At 40.7% G+C, this 21,339-nt stretch overlaps 1 protein-coding gene across 1 annotated transcript in view; it reads left to right on the top strand.

The window, feature by feature from the left end:
- The window catches only part of LOC139700744 (protein turtle homolog A-like), a gene marked incomplete at its 3' end in the record, with an annotated part of 336,828 nt that overhangs the window by 108,579 nt on the left and 206,910 nt on the right, over nt 1-21,339 (top strand). Inside the window, exon 3 of the mRNA XM_071599180.1 lies at nt 14,228-14,436. Within this exon, the coding sequence (XP_071455281.1) occupies nt 14,228-14,436 (209 nt within the window). The remainder of the gene's footprint in view (nt 1-14,227; nt 14,437-21,339) is intronic.

Below are 21,339 nucleotides of genomic sequence, written 5' to 3'. Positions count from 1 at the left end.
ATCCTAGATTAACTCAACGGAGCAAAGGTAAATTTACTGGCTAAATCTCTTGTATAAATTGGTAGTTAGTCACTTCAATGATATTATTAAAAATATATTGGCCCCATACGGCAGGAGATATCATTAAAATGGGATTAGAGAGAGAGAGAGAGATAAAAGTAGAACCATCAGGTTTAAAATGTCATTTTCCTGCAAACGATGAGGGACCAGAATTGCTGTAAGTGACCGCGCCGGAGGGTGTGAAAAAAGTATTCTTTGATTACAAGTAGCCATATAGGCCGTCACTATTTAATCTAACCGTCGCCTTTTGTTCCTCTTGTAAGTAGCAGCTCGTCTCGCATGCACGTAAAGCATTAATGTTCAGTGCATATAAATTCACTGCATGAATCTGAATTTTTTCATTGCTTCTATTATTTGACATATTTTACAAATTAATTAATAAATAACCATTAAACTGATCGTACGTTTGATGTTTCATGCCTAGTGTTGAATCAACTTCGTGGTACACCCTAGTAAAGGTGTCAAGGGTGCCATGTAGCAATAGGCGGCAGTGAAGATGTGTTGACGCAATGCAAGGGTAGAATTTGTGTTTTGAGGTACGTTAACGGGCGTTATTCGGTGGGTTGTCTGCAAGATGAGAAAAATAATTACTTTTTGTAAAATTCAACTAATCAACGTTTTGGTGTGGCATTTTACAAATTTAAAATCATTTTAACATTACTCAATACTTTCCCTTGCAATAAACTGGAAACAGGTTGTTCGGAAATTTCAGTACCACTTATTGCACTTTATAGTTATTACAGTTAGGATTTAAGTTGATCATTATCGCTCTCCTAAATTTTATAATGGTATATTATATTATATATATACATATAATATACCATTATGACACATATATATATATATATATATATATATATATATATATATATATATATATATATATATATATAACCATAAACTCGGCAATCAACCCGTAGGTCGGTTTCGTAGGTGATGATAGATTTCACCCAGTACCAAGCCCTATACGTCTTGTGAAATTGACACACTAGCAGGGTGATAAGGGGAGTAGTTCCTTTCCCTGTGGCCGGTTATGGTTTCCCAGGAAGATCTGGTACCCAAAACATCATATAGCTTGGGTCGAGCTGTAAGTCCCCAAAGAGACTTACCCGTGAATTGAACCTGGTTCCCCTGGTTAGTAGTTCAACACTCTAACCCTGGACTACCGCGATCCACATATATATATATATATATATATATATATATATATATATATATATATGTATAACATGATGTAGCGTTCTCACGAGGCCGCGTTGGGGAAAGGCGAATTGTTCTTTTTTTCCGCATCAGAGGACGACGATAAGAGAATCATGTCGCAGAGAATTGTCTCCGAAGAGAGCGTCTGCTTCACACCTTCCTTTCGGTTAGTTGGTTAGCGGGAGAAGAAGATTACGTGTCTGAGGAGGAGGAGGAGCGTGCCCGACCTATCTCCTTCTTCCAACTCCACATCAGCTAAAACACGAAACGACGCAATTCGAACGAAAAAAAATTGACGAGAGAGGAGCAAAGTGCCTTATCGATGCGAAGCGACACGTCCCATTCTGCCATCCCCCTCCGCCCCCCTTCATCCCCTATATTTTCGCCCCGGTGCCATTCGCCCCCACCCCCTCCCCTGCAACTTCCCTCCCCACGAGATCTCAACCCTCTGCGGGAGCCCCCAATCCTCCTCCTTCCCTCCACATTTTATGGACGTTTATTTCGAAACCCCCATCCATTTCCAGCACATGCGTCATCCATCCTTCCTCCAACACACACTCTGGAGCGGACCACGAGCGTTGTCTCCCCCTCCTCCCCCGGCACCCCCAACCCTCATCTCCCGCCCCCCACCCTCCTGCACCACGCGCGCGCCTCATTCCCACACCCCTTCCGCGGCATCCAATGCTCCCAACCACCTCCTCCCGGTACCACGCCAACGGAAAACCTGAAGCCAAACGGAGAGACAGATAATAGTTGAGCTGGGGGCCCTGGACGGCCCCTCCAACTAGTTCCTTCCCCTCCTGCTCGATGGCGACACGACCCTCCGCCCCTCCCCTCATCTCCCCCGTTTTCATTGCAACACCGTTTCAATTATTATTTGGTAGTCTAACATTTCATGAGGGTTTCGATGGACTGGCGCATTATCCTTGTTTACAAAGACACAACCGTTCATCCTACACCACAAAAGACACTCGAGGACATTTTATTTAAATTTGAAATGAAATTTTTAAAAATCATTCACATTCTAACTTTTGACTTGCCTTAAGTCGATCGATTGAGTCATAAAACAAGTAAAAAACACGAACTGCATGGCCTTTGGAGTAGTTGATTCGCTTTCCTTTATCAAAGGATTGTGAGTTTTAGCCTTTTGATGCGGATTTGTGTAGTTTAACTATAATTTTAGCAGGCATTCCACGTGAAAATATTCTGTATCGGGCATCATTTATAATCTGATCATTATTTTTGCTTTTTATATTTCATCACTAATTATTTTAGTTTGATGCAGAAGAAAATAGATATAAGAATCTCTAATGGTCGCTTTATCGGACATTTTTCCGTTTTTGGGCGCGCTAGAACATTGATAAACCCACACTTAAAGACTTGCTTTCCTTGCAAATAGCGCTCGACGGCCATGTTGTAGGAAAATATGGCTACACTCCATGGAAGTGGAGACTTGCCGTAAATTTAAATGGACCAGAATATTAATCGTCATGACATCTGTATTAGGGCTTTAACTTGAGGGGTCATTTAAATGGGTACTGAAATGGCTTGTATAGACAAGGAATGTCTCGTTTCTCTGTGCTGCAATTGAAGTGAGGACGCCGCGAACATTACGTCGTATACTATTCGTCGGAATCTTACAGCGTTTAGCGGAGTGGGTGGAGACTGTTTCACAGATGTCGCCAAAGCGGAGAATCAGACGGTTTCGTCCGCGCGTATTGAGGGAGAAGGGAGTTATAAGAAAGACAGGGAGAGAACGAACGCCGTGCCCCCCCCCCCCCCCCCGTGCTGGCAAAAGAGTATCATTGCGCATATCGGGAGCATTAGACGCCTCAGCGTAAGAGGCGTAGTCTCTTTGCTTACCTGCTCCTAATTGCTATTACCTCCACCTTTTGAGTTCAATGTATGCTACGTTGCGAAGCAAGTAGTTTACAACGCTTTAAAACTTTCGCGCATGTAATATCTCCTTCCCTACATTTTTTCCTCCATTTATGCTTAGTTTCTGTTAAATGGACATCCTGTCCCCTCTCCTGTTCTCGCATATCACCTTAAGATATTAATGTGCGTATTATCCTTTCCATTCAATTTCATAGCCATTTCCATATCGCTGAAGTCATTCCGGAAAACGTTTTAATTCCTTTTACCCTTATCTTGTTTTTTCGTGTCGTATGATTGCAAAACTTGCTCCGCTTCTATCTCTGTATTTATGCGTTAATTTTAGCTCAGAGAGACAAGATTTGGGCGTCTAAATTTCTCACGACTCATTTAAGCCCTCAATAGCTCCTTGACTCTAAGCTAGTGACTTCATTTGTATTCCAAGGGCATTTTTTTTGCCCTCGCCAGAACGCCCATGTGTCGAATTGGAACACGTACTTCGAGCCATGTTGCAGCATTCGCACGCAGTAGATAATATTTCAGTTCCGACAGGAGAACGTAATGTGCTCCAGAGAGAAGTGCGATTGATGCTATTCAAAATACATGTGATATTATTTCATTCATTTCCTCACTATCAGTTCGTCTCACATCCACAGGTTTATTTTATGATTTGAGGTACTGTAAAAGCTGTACTAAATAGTATTTCCATTTTCTGAATAACCTACAATAACCTGTAATACCTGTATACCTATTGCCTAATAGCATTTAAGAATATTAAATTTTATGCTCCACATATGATGCTGCCACACACTCTAAGGGATTTCACTTTCATTTGAATCTAAAATAGGAGGAGTTTATTGAAATTTATTCCAATTCAGCATCATTTGAACAATCCGAACAAATTGAGAAGAAATGACCGGTCCAAACGATGAGATCAAATTTTCTAGCCAATTGGTGGGTTGCGTAAGCCTGCCCTTTGCTTGTTTTGAATGAGGGCTTCCGCCTCCCTCCTCTTCCCTTCCTATGCATGAAAATGGCATATTTTCTAACAGCCCATCAGCCCCACTTGATCAAATGAATTGTGCTCACTTCGGCCTGTGCCCCAACGTCTCCACAGTTTTTTATGAGGAGAGGAGCCATGGAACCCGCTGCCTTATCTTCACCTATAGAGAAGTGTCGAAGACGTGGATTTGTGTTTGCTTTCGTGGGCGAAGAGAGGAAGTTGAAATGGCTGGACTCCGTCCGCTTAGTGTTGAAGCCCTTCCAAGGGCCGAGTAACGCTCAACGAGAGTGCACTTTGAAAAAGGCGGTTGCGTCTGTTTCTGAGCAACAAGGACCGTTGGCCGTCACGGGAGGAAGAGAAATTCCATCCGCATGATGCCTTGCAAACGTATCTAAGTGTGTGGCAGGGGGTGATTCCATTCCAGGAATGAACATCAACATTTAATGTTGATTGATGGAAGAAAGAAAAATATTTTTGACTGCAAAAACTAATTTTACTTCAGTTTGTGTGCACTGCGGTATCTGGGTGTAATATACCTTTCTCCAATAAGAGAAGTGCGGACGGCAGTTGGGGGAAAAATACTCCTGGATAAAATTTATAAATACTCTGCATGAGGAGATACAGAAGTTTCACCCGCAGGAATCACCACGCGATAATATGGGAACACGATGGAAGAACAGGGAGGTCATAAAAATTCTGTTCAGGGGACAGAGAAAGATTCACTCAATTTTTTAAGCAGTTTAAAAACTAATCGCGAAAAAGCAATGAATTATTTTGAAGGTAAAACCGTGGAAAATCGAGTAAAAACGGAAAGGATTATGCGAAAAATCCTTGTAAAAGCGAAATGTTACGCGAATATTTAGAAAATAGCTCAAAATCATTTTTCTAATGCGTCAGAGAAATATAATAAAACTGCAAAATCAATTGTGAACTCTTTAAAGCCAGAAATGCAGACAGAAAATGGCTAAATTCTTAAGAGTTAAAAATACCAAAATTCTAAATTTATTCTATCAGAAAGGCGCAGTATCTCTGAAAGAATAATGACAAAATGAAGTCCTCCACACACCTGAAAAACTCATGAGAAACATATTATTGTCCGAGGAAGGAATAAAGAAAAGAGCTCCAAAATTTAATACCCAATGCAGGGTCCTCCATACTCGGAAGAAATCTCTGCTAGAATATTCTAAGAACTTTCGGAAGACTCGACATCTTGAAGATGTCTTCTCTTCTTATTTATAACCATATATTACAAGTCGATAGATGAAGGTTCTCGTACGTGTAACCTCTCATTACAAAGGCGGTGATATGGAGGACCATGTAATTACAGCCATTTTGCTGTAGCATTGGTATGATGCAAAATCTCAGAACATAATATTTTTACCAATAAAATGTCCTTTCTCGACAGCAGGAACCTACTTTACCGTAACCAGATCGGGTTTAGAAAAAGCAGGCCATGCACAATAATACCAGAGCTTGTTCTCCATAATATCCCGATATCGGGGGAAGAGAATAAGTGGATGATTTATTTTTATATTGTAAGAAAGCCTTAGAAAATTTTCATCACGAGAAATTTATACAGGAACTAAGATATTATGGTGCTAGCGAGAAGATTACTCACTGGGTTAGGCACTTCTCATATAACCGTAACGGAAAGCGATCGCCGACGGGTTGAGTTCCTTCAAGGCAGACGTAACTTCTAGTGTGCTACAGGGAATGTTATATGACCCCTACTCTTCTTGTTATATATATATATATATATATATATATATATATATATATATATATATATATATATATATATATATATATATATATATATATATATTGAAGACCCTAGCTCTTACGTTAGCTGCAATATTAGGTAATTTATTTCCAGATGACAGAGTAATTTACATACAAATAAGGACACCTGTAGTCTGCGTGCTACTGTTGAACTCTTTAGACTAAGTGTGGGAGTTTTCCAAATTATGGTAGCTGGAAGAATGTGTCACAAAATGTTCAAAACTGAAGTTTTGGGAAAGAGTAAATGGCAACGGCAACGGCATGTCGGAAAATGGCAAAGTTTATAAAATAAATGATATCGAGTAAGAATGTCAGAATAGGTCGAATGCCTGTTGCATTGGAATAAAACATTTTATTTAGTGCACGAATAAGAAGACTATGCAGGGCGGTCTTAAAATAAATCCTGGCTTCTTTAAACGGGTTGCAGGAAAATTTAATAACAATGTATAAAAATAAGATTGATAGCTGAAGTAATACAGCCATGAATTACACCATCATCGACATATATACCCAGCAATTCCCCAAAATGGTAAGTGGCATGGGGTGCAAGTACCAGGTGGGAAGGGTTAAGTCATAAGGGAGGATATGAAAGAGGAAGGGAAAAGGGAAAAAATCGCTAAGAAACCATCAAAATATATCACACACACACACACATCCATGTGTGTGTGTGTGTGTGTGTACATTACACTATAAGCTAACAACATTTCTACTTAAAATTAAAATTTATCCCGAAAAATTATGTGAATAAAAATTCAATGATCAGCCTCTTCACCGAAGTGCCTTCGTGCAATTCCGATGGCATCGCTCATGGATTCATACTCCTGCTGTCACCCCTGACCCATCCCCACTTGCCAGAGCCAGCCCTGCAGAGCACAGGAACGCAGTCATCTTCTCTCCAACTTAAATAACTTGGTGATTTCATTCGTCACCCATTCTAGGTAAACAGCAAATTATGTTTTGAGAGCCATTTAAACGGCGTATTTATGTACAAAACTACTTAAAACATTGATGGTATATAAATTATGACCTATTTGATTGTGTGTTACTGCATTCCATAATTCTTGAAAGTATTTTGACTCTTCATTCTTTTCGTAACGCTTTAACTAAGTTCAGTGTCATTGGTGCAGTAAGGTTGCCCTCGGCCAATCGGAAGTTTTGACACAAAATTTGCGTCGTTTTGGTTTCCGCTAGAGAAAACGAGGACATCAATGGGGGACGCTTGTCGAGTGTAGGCGTTGCTAAGTTGGCTCCGGCGAGGAGGCTGTAATGTGTGTCTCTTATTGGCGGCCGGTGAAGAGGAAATTGGCCCACAAATGCGGCCCCTGGACGAACTTTCGATCGCTGCTATTGTTTCTGCGTTTGCGAAGGTCCATCTCGTGGCGGTCAAACTCCACATCTCGCCGGCTTAATTCCATCGCTCTATCCTCCAGTCCCCACTGTCGACAGAAAGAACTATAATTTCATTACCATTTCGATAATCGCATGATTTTAACCTGGGCTGGACCCACGAAACAATTGTGCTTGAGAGGTACTTACACTGTATTTACCTATAGGTATTAAAAAATAATTAACTCTTTCAACTTTATTCAAAATCCGTGTCGCACATCACAAAATTAACGAAGAATTCTCTAAATGGAAAATACTAATCCGTTAATAATTATTGATGAAAATTGATACATTATTAAAAAAGAAAAAAATAATAAAATTAAATTGGAAACTTTAGACCAATTAGGCGTTCAGATTAGAACGTTTAGTTCACTTTCTGGGGACATAACTTAAATAATATAATGATATTAAAGAGAATCAAATTTAAAATTAATCAATATAAGACCGCCTTTTTTGGCACTTGCAAATCCTGAAATATATATTTGAATCATAAATGTTTATAAATGTTTGCTAATATAAGAACTAAAAGTTTTGAATACTGTCAAAAAAGATCAAGAGAGAATACCCCAATTAAAATTGAAAAGTAAACAATCTGCTGAAGGAAAGGAATGAAATCCGAATGAACTTCAAGGAGAATTAACTCAAAATAGATAGAAAAATTAATTACCGGAACAAAGGTTTAATGTTCGATCCCTTCGGTTCATAGATAGGAATGTTTTCTGTGTGACTTCGTAGAGGTGCTTTATGATGACAAGATCTCCAAATATTTAGATATTTCATGTAAAAATATCTTTGTGACAAGACCTGAGTTTTGTTGCTGTGTATCTGCAGGTTTATTATAGAAATTATTCTGAGTTTATTTGGTTAGTTTTTGGTGGGTTGGTGCGGGGTAAAATGTAGCGAGGGGTGTGCCGAGTGAGGGTGGGTTTTTAAGAATCGAAGAGGAGTCGTCCAATGGCGCAAAGGGGGACGTAGAGGGGTGGTTGTTTTACTGTGGGGAGACGAAGGTATGAGTACGAGGGATGGACTGCGGTGTTTGGGTCCTACCTTTGGTTTTGATTGAACATGTTTTGTAATTTATGTTTCTTCCAAATTGCAGATTTTATTTCGGTTTTGTGTGGAACGTGTTTAATTTCAACTTAAAACTGTGATGTATAATGTCTGGCTGTATATAAAATATAAAACTAGCCTGATAAGGTAACTTTTTTATTGTGATTCAAATCCGTGGGTGAACTTGATCATTGCCTTTAAAGGCTTCTTTGACCCTAATATCTCATGATCCCTCCCAATTCAAGCAACCGAACTTTCGTAGTTTTCCTATTTAAACCGATGAGAAACCTTTTCAATACCGCTTTCAGTTACATAATTAGAACATGAGTGTCAGAAAAAAGTTGATTTCATGAATAATACATCTGTTAAAATTTTTATAATTTCTCAGGAAACGTAACAGATTTTATATGAATTTTTAGTGGAATATTCTTCGTGAAAACAGGGTTGACATAAGTATGTATTTCGACAGTATGTTTTCGGAACAAGGCAAGCACTTAGGAAAAAATTGTGAGCCTAAAGTCACGTAATTATTTTGTTTTTAACGTTGATTTTACTCGTATGGCTGGGTGAATCAAAACACTCAAACTGTTGTCGTCCATATTTTAGATTGATTTATTTCGCCAATTAGTTCCAAATGGCGATTTTTTTCTCTCGCTTTTGTAGCCACTCCGATTCGCACGTCCAATTCTCGTAAATCCTTCTTATCTATATGCCATTTTTTCGTGTACAATGACATCGTGTTTCTCACAGGCAAATTAATGTTGTTTGTCTTTGCTAAGAATAATATAAGCACATCCCAAACTGAAAGAGGAAGATAAATATATTAGGATTGAAATATTGGCCGACGTTCTGAAACTGATGCGTCAATTACACTTAATTTCTCGTCTCATCAATCCCATATTTTGCATATTCCACTCAATGCTGCCTTTTCCAAAAAGGATATGGCTATAATGATTGTATTATTCGATTTTTTCATAACACAGGATGTAAACACGAATGGAACACTTACATTGAATCAATCGATTATAAAAAGCGCGTTATAAGTTCCTTCTTCATGTGTAAGTCAACCACTAAAAAATAGAAATGGTTCATTTTAGATATTTTTGTTTGATGACATGCTCCAAGAAATGGGATAATATTTATTAATATCGATAATTGCTTCGACTAAAAACCACAGTTATAAAGTCAAAGGTCGGTTTGAAAGGTGAGCATAATCCAACTCAGGTTAGAGGGACCTCCTTCCCCTTTTTTAGGCGCCATCTATGGTTTCCCAGAAAGATCTGTAATCCGAAAACTTACCCAACTTGCGTGAAGTGGAAAGTGCCCGGAGGCACCCCAGGGTGTCGAACTCGGGCCCTCTGGTTAGTAGTTCAACGCTCAACCGCTGAACTGCCACATCCCTAATTGCTAAGGATAATATCGGTTGTATTAATTCACAACTTTTAACGAATTTTCAATAATTTTAGTAAATTATCATTAACTCTCGCTATGGACTACAACAACCTTGACGTGATAGAAGGGCTCGTGGATTCTTATAACCCCTCTAGCCATGCTGGCGAGAGCAGTGATGTTTGCTCCTGGTAACGGCACCCATGCCTCGGAGATCGAAGGTAATAGATACAATGGTGGAAACAAGTAAAAACGACGAGGAAAGAGATATGAGTACGCGTCCTGGCAAACGTGGAGACTAGGCTCACTGAGTCATGTTGTGCCACACCACGCAGCGGGGAAGGCCATGGCTTTCGTGGTCGTTATCTCACGAAATCCTTGCAAAGCAAATCCAGTAGCTGTAGCTCAGAAGATAACAAAGTGAGAACAAGGAATTCGTATGTAAGAAAGGAATATCAGCCAATATAAAGCGGGATATTGAGGGAGGACGTACACATATAGATATTTTAGGGCTATTCAAGGTGAGATAGAAGAATAGTGAGTGGAGAGGAAAAGAGCCAGCAAAGGGTGACAATAGTATTGGAAAAAGGCAGGTCGAAGCGCAATTAGCATAGAGAAAGTGACTGATAGGATATTATTAGCTGAAGCAATAAACTTGGTCATTCCCCAGGTCTACCTGCCTCCAAGTAATCATTAGGAGAACGAAATCGACGGAGTATGCGATCAAATAGAGGAAATAATAGCGTGTGTTCTTGGAAAGAAATATTTGATAGTAGTTTGGGTTAGGAAGGAAGTAGTTTGGGTTTGTACATGGCAATGTAGGAATGGTATCACAATGTCAACGGACGGACGATATAGGTCCGCCGGGTAGCGAATCGATGGGCAAAATGACAACACCGTGGTCTGAGGGAAATCCTCCCTTTCCGGCACTTCGGTTTCCCGTCAACTGCCGCTCCTTTATCTACTCTACATTCATAATCATTAATTATACTGCAGGGTTCTTTAATCCTAGGAGCCATTTTTAAATTGCAGGGTCAGTGACTACATTGAGCTTCCTCCCACATATCGAAAGTAACTAATCGATCAGACGACAATCAAAACTGCTACCTCGGCCGTGGTGTAATTTCGGACTGTTGACAAGACGGGCATTCTATTGAGCGCTATCTATTTTTCCCTCGAGACGATACTGCCCCGCTGGCGAAATCACTTGCGTCGGAGGATACAGGGTGCATTCCGAAAGTAATGCGATTGAATTTCCTGCGCCGCTCCAATTAATTGGAGTAGAATCAAACCACTTGCAGTAGGTAGGGATGACACAAAGCTTAGCCGAAAAATTATTCTCAGTGGTCTCCAAGCTGTGGAAGCAGCAGGACGTCAGCCATTGTAAACTTCTGCGCGCCGACCGTATCACGAAAAAAATGGAATCGACGTTCGAGCAACGTTACGCCATTACTAAGTTTTGTGCTAAACTGAAAAAAATCTCTAGAGACCAACAAAATGATTCGTGAGTTTTACGGGGACTCTGCTGTGTCCTACTCCCATATTTCGCGGTAGTCAAAGGCCATTATATTCACCATAAACCATAAACACAGTAATCAACCCAAAGGTCGGTTTGGTAGGTGCCGGTAGAGTTCACCCAGTACTAAGCCCGACAGCGTTTCAGGGTAGGGGGGCTAGTTCCTTTCCCTGTGCCGGTTATGGTTTCCCAGGAAGATCTAGTACCCGAAAAATCACATAGCTTGGGTGGAGCTGCAGGTGCCCAGAGAGGCTTGCCCGGGAATCGAACTCTGGGCAATAGTCCAACGCTCTACCCTTGGACTACCGTGACCCGATATGCTTAAGTACATTTATATGTGCACCCCACCCCCCCAATCCTGTGTTGGACGGATGGCGACGCATGGGGACCTGGCCGGCGGCACTGGAATCCCTGTCCGCCCCACTGTGGGGCAGGCCGCACTAGAGCTCACATCGCAAATGACCTCGGATGTCGATTGCCCCCACCCTAATAACTACTCCGAAAGCCCACGGCGAAGTTCGCGGAAACTCTCCCCTCTCAACTCGATGCGAAAGGGAGAGCAACGGTCCGAAGGATTCCAACGGTCATTTTCCGCCCGAAAGGAAAGGGTCCTCCTCTCTGATAACGGCCCCGAGGCATTTGATATCCTTCCCTCTCGGGCGGGCCGTCCCAAACTCTACTCTGAGGAAACGACCCGTGTTTAAAGAACTCGAACCGAAAGTTGGCAAGTCATTAATACACTCCCTGTTTTTCCCTTTCCTGGAACACGGTGCCTTTGCCTTTCGGACGTTCGTCAATATGTGCATAAATTTAGATGTACTGTTGGGATGTGTGTTGCTAGAGTATAATAAATCATGAAATATATGAATAATCAGGCTGAAGCAATTGCAGGCTCTATTGAATATGATTTATTCATTTATATCCGAATAAATCATCCAATTCTTCCAGAATTCCATGGTGATAAAGATGATGAATATTTCTTCACTTCTTCACTGAGATTCATAAAAAAGGAAATGCTAAATCCGATGGATAAAATTTTGGAATTGTTAGAATAACTCCCAAAGTGTAACCCTCTACGTATGCATACATGTACCCTAATACCCAGCGATCCACCAAAAAGATATGTGGGAGAGGGATAACCCTCCACATGAAGAGGGATAAATCATGTGCACCACCAATGAAATTCCTAGTTCCAGAGAGCTCAGATACCTATCAAGGGATCCGGGTTCGAATCCTGGTCTTGGCAAATGATTTTACAATCTGAAATTGTTGCATTGTAATGTGCACTTAACGGATGACTACGTTAAAAGTTATCGTTGCAGCATCTCCCACAGTTTCTTGGAATTTTGTAAAAATCTTTCCTTTTCCGGATTTTCGTGATCTAGGGAAGGGTTCCTCTCTCAATCATCTCTTCTTTTAATTTAATCTGAATTAATTTTTAGATATCTCTTTCATCCATGGGTAAAAAGCGTTCGGCATTCATTGCATTTAGGAGGAAAAGATGACGCCGGCGTTCGCATTCCCGTGGTGACCTCATTGTAAAATACGAGGGAGGCACTGAAAATCAGCATAACCCAATTTTAATTGATTTGCCTGCAAAGTTATAGAAAATAGGGAATAGTGTAATAAATATTTATTTATATAATGGTAAAATAATTTTACTCATTTCGTTCATATTTGATTGAGAAAAATTAATATTTCTTGGCACAAGTTACTACCAATTTCAATAAAACAGTTTCTGGCGTCACTTGGTGGAAATTCTTCGTATTGAAATTAAAATTAAACCACTTCGCTTTTCCACATAAAAACTTTTATTTACATCAGGTAAAAATACAAGTCAAGTTGACTTGTATTTTTACCTGATGATGTTATACCATAACGAAACCTATGTCGTAAATAAAAGTTTTTATGTGGAAAAGCCAAGTGGTTTAATTTTAAGTTCAATACTACCAATTTACCAAAATTAGTATCCATATCTCTCATTTAATATGGATAATAAATTTTGACGGCTTTATTTCTTCCGCATGTTATGATTTCATTGGCTGAGGTAACACTACCGCACTCACCAAGAATGGCCGAACCCACACCTGGGGCTGAGAAACGAAAGAAACCAATTCAGTCTCGGAAGCTAATCTTTCTGACGTATTGTAATTATTGGCATACCTTTGAATAGAATTGTTTGTACCATCTTTTTTTTATCTCATTTCAACCAATATTCTTAATTAGAATTTTATTTGTTCTTATTGAACTTTGAAAGCAACCCTTTGAGTACTTCTGTGGAAGAGCTTTGGAGAAAATTAACTTATTCAAATGAACGCAGTGCTTAAATATTTCATTGAAAAGCGATGGGTGCCATTTTGCATTCATGAGGCCTAGAGCACTCGTCTAGTGGGTTTGGGCAAGGCTGAGGATTTGATTTCGGCATTGCAAAGGATACTTGGGAAAAAGCTGCCCTTTTAGAGAATAAAAGTAGGATTAGTTGAGAGAATGTCTCTCCCAGTAATAAACGTATAGGGTGGTTTCGACGGCTTGCCATTCGAAGCATTATTTTATTAGGTAAATAAAAATATTATACTTAGACATTGAGACAGTTACGGTATATTTCTAGCCCTACGTTACACATTGCGGAGACCACTGTGAGAAGTTAAAGGAGATTGACTGTGAAATACAGTGATGTGTGAGGAATACTTTTACCGTAAGAGTCATCGCCGCCACAGTGGGAAAAGCACCATTTAACTCAATTTGAATTACGAGAAATTAAAACGGTTCCCAATGTTTGTAATCACTACTTATTGGATGGTGACCTTTGACATCCAGGCACAGGCGTCTTCGCGGTGATCCTTAGGGATGGATGATGCATGCAGATGCACTTCTTTTGGAACTTGTGGTGCAATGTCTCCTCGTCCCATGCCCTCTCCCCTCAGCGTCCTGTCCTGACCCATCGGCTTCATCTTCTCTCCCCTCAGCTTCGACGTGCGCGGCCGGCCGTTCAACAAGGCGCGCCTCTGGTCGGATGAGAAGGCGTTCGGGCCGAGAGCCTACTTCGTCACCGTGTCGCACCCCGCTCAGCTCAACTTGGACACCGTGATGGAGGAGGACGAGGGCGCCTACCGGTGCCGAGTCGACTTCAAAAACTCCCCGACGCGCAACTTCCAGATCAACCTGACGGTGATCGGTGAGTTCTCTCTTCTTGGATACGTAAAACCCTGCCCCTCTCTCCGCCCCCTTCCCCTTCCTCTGGGCCTCATTACCGCACCCGCACTACTGTAATGGCCACTACATATGAAAATGAGATTGCTATCTCTCATTTGCAACAATCTTTAACTATCATGCAGAAAGATCAATAAATATGATAATGATATATATATATATACACACACATATATATACATATATATATATATATATATATATATATATATATATATATATATATATACATGTATATGTTAATATGTAAATATATGTATTTCTATATATATGTATTTGTATATATATATGTGTGTGTGTGTGTATATGTGAGGCTAAATTTGTAGATGACATTTGATATCGGGACTTTGTAGCAGTCCATACTGACAGAACACTTGGGATTGAAGACTTTAATTCTCCAGTATACCTACATATATCAAAATAAAATGTTTAAATTTTTAAAGTCACACTAAACCAAACAGTAAAATACACTAAATTTGAAAAGATTCACTAAATTAAACGCTAAAATACCATTAATTTAAATAGACACACGAATACAAGGTTTCTCTCGTGCCATACTCCTTTTCCTTGTGCATTTTGAAGATTTTAAAAAGATATACCCATTCCTGGCTGCATGCGTGAAGCATTCACAGTGGTTATACTTGAAGTAAGTTAAGCGCTCGTCGAGTCTTCATTTCTAAATTTTAGCTTCAGGCAAAAAGCCCAAGCAAGCGCCCAATTTTTGGGCGTTCTGTTGAAGTTAACAGAATTTTAGTATTCAGATATCGCCCGAAACCTTCTTTTGAATACGATACTAGAAAGCAATTGCATCCGTTGTTCCTATGAACAGCCAATCACTGGTATGTAAGTCAAACAATTTATATACATGTAAGGGCAGCAGAGTAAATTAGACTGGCATGCTTCGAATAGTGGTGCCATAGAGGTTAAAAAAAAAAAAAAAAACGCTTTCCGCATGGTGAGCGGGCGTTTGCACTGGATGGGTTCCGCGATTCACAGCAATCTCTTCATATTCTGTTTTCTCCTATTAGCCCAGAATTCGAATAATTCGCATAATGGACTTAACGCATACGTTATTTTTCGTGAAAAAATAGAGATATGATATCAATGTGCTGTGTGGTGCAAGCGAAACGTCATACTAGGCGTAGTTCATAAACACCGCATTCGGTTGAAACAAGGGACAAGGCAATCAATTGAAGAGAGCGTGGGAGAGCGTGGGCAGAGTTTTCTTCGAAGACCACCTTCAAAAGGGATAGCTAGGAGACAGTGGAAAACAGGGGGGGGGTTCGCCGTGACGACTCTGGAAGTACCCATATCCCTACGAAGACCTAGCGTGCCCCTAGTACCCCTAGGGTCGTAAAGCGGCCGTACTGGCCAGGCTGTCACCCCCTGGCTCGCCAGTAGGAAGAACACGCACAACTTCTCTCACGCGGCAACCTCTCAGTGGACATCCCTCGGCTCCGATGCGAAACCTTACTCCCCTCCCCCCCCCACTCCACCCCACCCCAATAAGGATGGGAGGGGGGAGAGATGGGGGAGGAAACAGTCACTCTGGGAGTCACACCCAATCGTGAGCCGAGCAGTATACCTACGTGAGTAGCCAGCCTTCTCAGTGTGACAGGGAGGACAGCGTCACCGGAATTACGGGGCAACTACGATATATCCACGACCCTTCTTTCCGAGAGAGCTTTAAACCACCCCTTTCTCACAACCCACCCCCTGCCATCAACCCATTCCCCTCCCTCCACCTGCACCCGCCCCATTCGCTTCCAAACACCCCTTCCCCAACCGACCCCTTCCTCCTCTTACCCTTTTCCGACCGCCTCAATCTCCCTTTCTCGCATGAATCGAATGGGCCGAAAAGGATTCCTTGGTCGAATGGGCCCGAAGTCTTATACGGAGGAATGGAGGAGGTGGAGGTGTGGGGGAGGGGGGAGACAATGGGGAGGGGTTTGTCTCGAACAGAAAGAGGAGGGGGGGGGCGGTAGTGAAATGGCGCGAGAGAGGAGGGAGGTCGGCGAAATGGGGGATACTGGAAATGAATCGCCAGGGGCTATTGTGTCCCTGCCTGGCGGAGAAGGACGAAATGACAAGGTTTTTCCGTTCGATCTGGTTTACCTTTTGTGAGAGTTTGGCTTGGGAAACAGATGAAGACGGGGAGGCGATTCTATGTGCGAGTGGGTGCGTCTGGTGAGGGAGGGAGGGCGTGTATGTCCTAGGATATTCAAATGTTTATATGCTCTATGCGTCCATATTTTTACAAATTTTCGTCACAAGAATTTAACACACCGAACACAACAAATAAAACCTAGGTACATATTAGAGGACATAATTTCTTTTTATTTTGCTTCACCCAGCCACTTGGGTAAGAGGTTTATCCGTCTTAGCATATATTCATTAAGTAAGTCCCTTTGAGTCGTGGAAAAACCGTAGGCAAAATTGTTTTAGCGCTCAAAAGATGTAATTTGAAACATTTTTAGGTGTTATAGCTGTATCTGAAATATATCTATTGTTCCGAATTTTAAACTTTTCCCGGCACTTTTTATATAAACATGCATATGTATATATATACACACACACACACACACACACACACATATATATATATATATATATATATATATATATATATATATATATATATATATATATATATACTACTAGTGGAGATAAAAGCAGAACCGACGAACTTAGTTATTATTCAGGTATACATGCCACCGAGCAACCATAAGGAAGAAGAGGTCGATAAGATATACGATCAGTTAGAGGACATGATCGCGTGTGTTCCAGCAGGGAAACATTTGATAGTGATGGGGGATATGAATGCGACGGTAGGCGAAGGAAGAGATGGTGATGAGGTGGGCGACTACGGTTTAGGCACGAGGAATGACCGCGGGGAGAAAGCAGTTGAGTTCTGCAGGAGACAGGGGTTAGTCATCACCAACACTTGGTTTAGACACCACAAAAGACGCAGGTATACATGGAAAATGCCAGGTGACTCAGGAAGATATCAGCTAGATTATATCCTGGTTAGACACAGGTTTAGGAATAGTGTGATAAATTCCCACAGCTTTCCGGGAGCGGATGCGGACTCAGACCACAATTTAGTTGTTATGAAATGTAGCGTACGTTTCAAAAAGATAAGGCAGGGGCGGCGAGTTAGAAAATGGAATGTAGAAGCATTAAATGGGTTGAAAAGGAATGAATACAAACAGGCGGTAGAGAAAATCATGGAGGATGGTAAAGGGCTTATAACTATCGAAGAAAAATGGGAAATGATCAAAAAAGGGTTGTCTAAAGCCGCAAAAGACACTATTGGAACCGTTAACGCTAAAAGGACTAGGAAACCATGGATCACGGATGAGATGATTACAAAGATGGATGAGCGGCGAAAATGGAAGAATATAAATACAGAATTAGGCAAAATGAAGTACAAAGAATTGAACAATAAATTGAGGCGGGCAACAAATAAGGCAAAAGACGCATGGTGGAAGACGCAGTGCGAGGATATGGAAAGTCTCCAGAGGAAGGGGGAAATCGGTGCACTGTACAGCAAAGTTAAATCGTTATCGGGAAGTAAGAAAGGAAGAGCTATGCTAATAGTTAGAGATAAGGCGGGTAAGGTAATAGTTGACGCAGGAAAGATCCAAGAGAGATGGAAGGAGTATATAGAAGAACTGTATAGTAAAGAACTCAGACCAACACAGTTAGACATTGAAAAAGAAAATGACGTAGAGGAAGACAGCTTAGGTCCAGGCATACTAGACAATGAGATAAAAAGGGCATTAAGGGAGATGAAACTAAATAAGGCCGTGGGGGTAGATAACATTCCCGTGGAATTTTTAAAATGCTTAGGAAAATGTGGGAGGAAGAGGCTATATGGGCTGATCCGTAGCATTTATGAGGAGGGAATCTGGCCGGAAGACTTTGTGAGAGCAGTTTTAGTTCCGATTCCGAAAAAGGTAAAGGCCACGTCATGTGAGGACTATAGGACAATTAGTTTGATATCCCTGGCAGCTAAAGTTGTTCTCAGGATCATAAACAAACGGATAGAGAGTAGGGCAAATGATTACTTAGGCGATGATCAGTTTGGGTTTAGGAAGGGGAGAGGTACGTGTGATGCCATTGCAGTAATGAGATTATTAATCGAGAGGAATATAGAACACAACCAGGAGGTATTTGCCTGTTTCGTAGATTTCGAAAAAGCGTTTGATAGAGTGAATTGGGAAAAACTAATGAGTATATTGCAGAAAATAGGAATAGATTGGAGGGAAAGGAGGCTAATCCGCAACCTGTACATGTCTCAGACTGCTCAGGTGCGGGTGGGAAACGGGGAGTCAGGATGGGCAGTGTTAGGAAGGGGTGTAAGGCAGGGTTGCCCATTATCACCGTTGCTGTTCAACCTGTATGCAGAGGAAATGATCAAAGAGGCATGGGAAGAACTAGAGGTAGGAATGAAAGTGGGCGGGGAATTCGTAAAATCAGTTAGGTTTGCTGATGACCAAGCTTTAGTTTGTCAGTCAGCCAAGGGGCTGCAAGCATTGCTGAGTGAATTGGAAATTCAGTGCGACAGGTATGGGATGAGAATCAATATTAATAAAACAAAGGTTATGCGATTTTCTAGAAAGAAAAAGGCTAAGCTTAACATTAAAATAGGAGGGCAAAAACTAGAGCAGGTAGAACAGCTTACGTATCTCGGCAGTGTTTTGAACCAACACGGTCAAAGTAGTAGGGACGTAAGGAGAAGAATTGCGCTAGGCAAAGAGGCTTTCACAAGGAGGAGGGAGTTGATGACGGGGACTTTGAGTAAGGATGTTAAGAAAATACTCGTAAAAACTTTGATATGGAGCGTAGCTATGTACGGCGCGGAAACGTGGTCATTGAAGCAAGAGGATAGACATAGACTGGAGGCTTTTGAAATGTGGGTGTGGAGAAGAATGGAGAAGGTGAAATGGACAGAGAAGAAAACAAATGAGGAAGTACTTGGTATGGTGGGCGAAGAGAGGGGTTTGTTGGGAGCAATCCTATGGAGGCAGGAAAAGTGGATGAAGGGGGTATTGACCGGCAGTGGGATGCTGAAGACTGTGATAGAGGGTAGAATGTTGGGCAAAAGAGGAAAGGGAAGGAACAGGATAGGGATGTTGGACGGGATGAAGGGCGGAAGAAAGTACTCAGAGATGAAGAGGGACCTGGTGTAGAGTAGAATTTAGGGTTGTGTTTTGTTAGTAGTCACAAAATATTTGTTTGGTAGTTGTGTCCATCGAAAAACCTACCTTAACCGGTAGATTACCTTAAAAAAAAAAAAAAAATATATATATATATATATATATATATATATATATATATTTATGTATATATATACATACACACATATATATATATATATATATTGACAGGGACGTTGAGGAAGGATATTAAGAAAAGATTCGTAAAAACTTTAATATGGAGCGCAGCTATGTACGATGCGGAAACGTGGTCATTGAAGCAGGAGGATATATACCTGTATATATACTTATATATTAATATATATATATATATATATATATATATATAAATACAAATATACAGCATATATATATGTATTTATACTTATATATATATACATATATATAAATATAAATATATACATATATATATATATATATATATATATATATATCTTCAGAGGAAGACGGATTGTTTCCGTCGAAATATCAAGAAATAACGTGTGAGTGTTCTTCTTTTTTTGTGTTTCTATATTGTGTGTTACTGTGTATTGTACTATATATATATATATATATATATATATATATATATATATATATATATATACAAGTATGCATAACAAACTTTGACAGAAATAAACAATATGTACGATATGTAAGAAGTAAAATTACTTCTATTTCTTCCGATGAATACGGAGCTGAATTCCGTCGAAATGATCAAGAAATAACGTGTGAGTGATCTTTTTGTTTCCTTATATTATTTGTTGCTGTCCAAGTTTGTGTTTATATATATATATATATATGGAGTTAGCACTAGCGAACAAAAACAAAATCACAGAAAAAAGGAAATAAACTCACCAGTTTTCGAATTTTCGGTGGTCCAAGCCACCTTTCTCAAGGAAGGTATACACACACACATACATATATATGTATGTGTGTGTATACGCACGATGTGCATATGTACATACACACACGTGCATGCACGCATAGATGTATTGCTATTTTTGTCTCTATAACACCTGTGCACATGCCTCTAATGTATAATTGGAAAGTTAAACGTGCGTGTTTGATGAGATAATTTCAGATGGAATATGAGGATGGATGAAGAGAGAGCTAGGGTGTTGTGAGGAGGGAGGGGGGAATGAGACGGAGCGGGTTGAGGTTGTTAGGAGGAGACGGGTCCTGCAAGAGGGACATTGGGATGAGAAGGCCCCGTCTTTCAGGCCCCATTGTTCTCCCTGAGAAGGGGAGTGATGCCTTTTCCATGAATGACTCCCGCCCCCATTATGTTCAAATCGCCTCGCTGGGAATCATTGGACGAATGCCTCCCGTGCGCGTCGTCATTCGCAAATGCGAATAAATATGAACCCTCGGAACAAAATGTTTCAACACTGGATTTAATTTGTTTCCGCCTTTGCCTGGTCAGGAAAATATTCGTCTTAAGGTATGTTTTGTGGAAGATATTTCTTCCCAGTTGCTTCGTTTTCAGTCATAAATGCAATCTCTTTTTCAATGCTCAAACTTCTAAGGAAACATACATGGTCGCACCCAAAAGTGGTAGGACTGATTTTCTCTGGTGCGAACGGAGCGATGGAGGGGGGTCTGCCTGGCAGGTTAAGGTGGAGGGGGCTCTTAGCAACAGACCGACACCAACCTCAGTCGCCTGC

Source organism: Hetaerina americana, unplaced genomic scaffold (genome assembly GCF_022747635.1).
Source record: "Hetaerina americana unplaced genomic scaffold, ioHetAmer1.1.p SCAF_108, whole genome shotgun sequence".
NCBI lineage: Eukaryota > Metazoa > Arthropoda > Insecta > Odonata > Calopterygidae > Hetaerina > Hetaerina americana.
The sequence above is the reverse complement of the archived record's forward strand: the minus strand, read 5'-3'. Positions and strand labels throughout refer to the sequence as shown.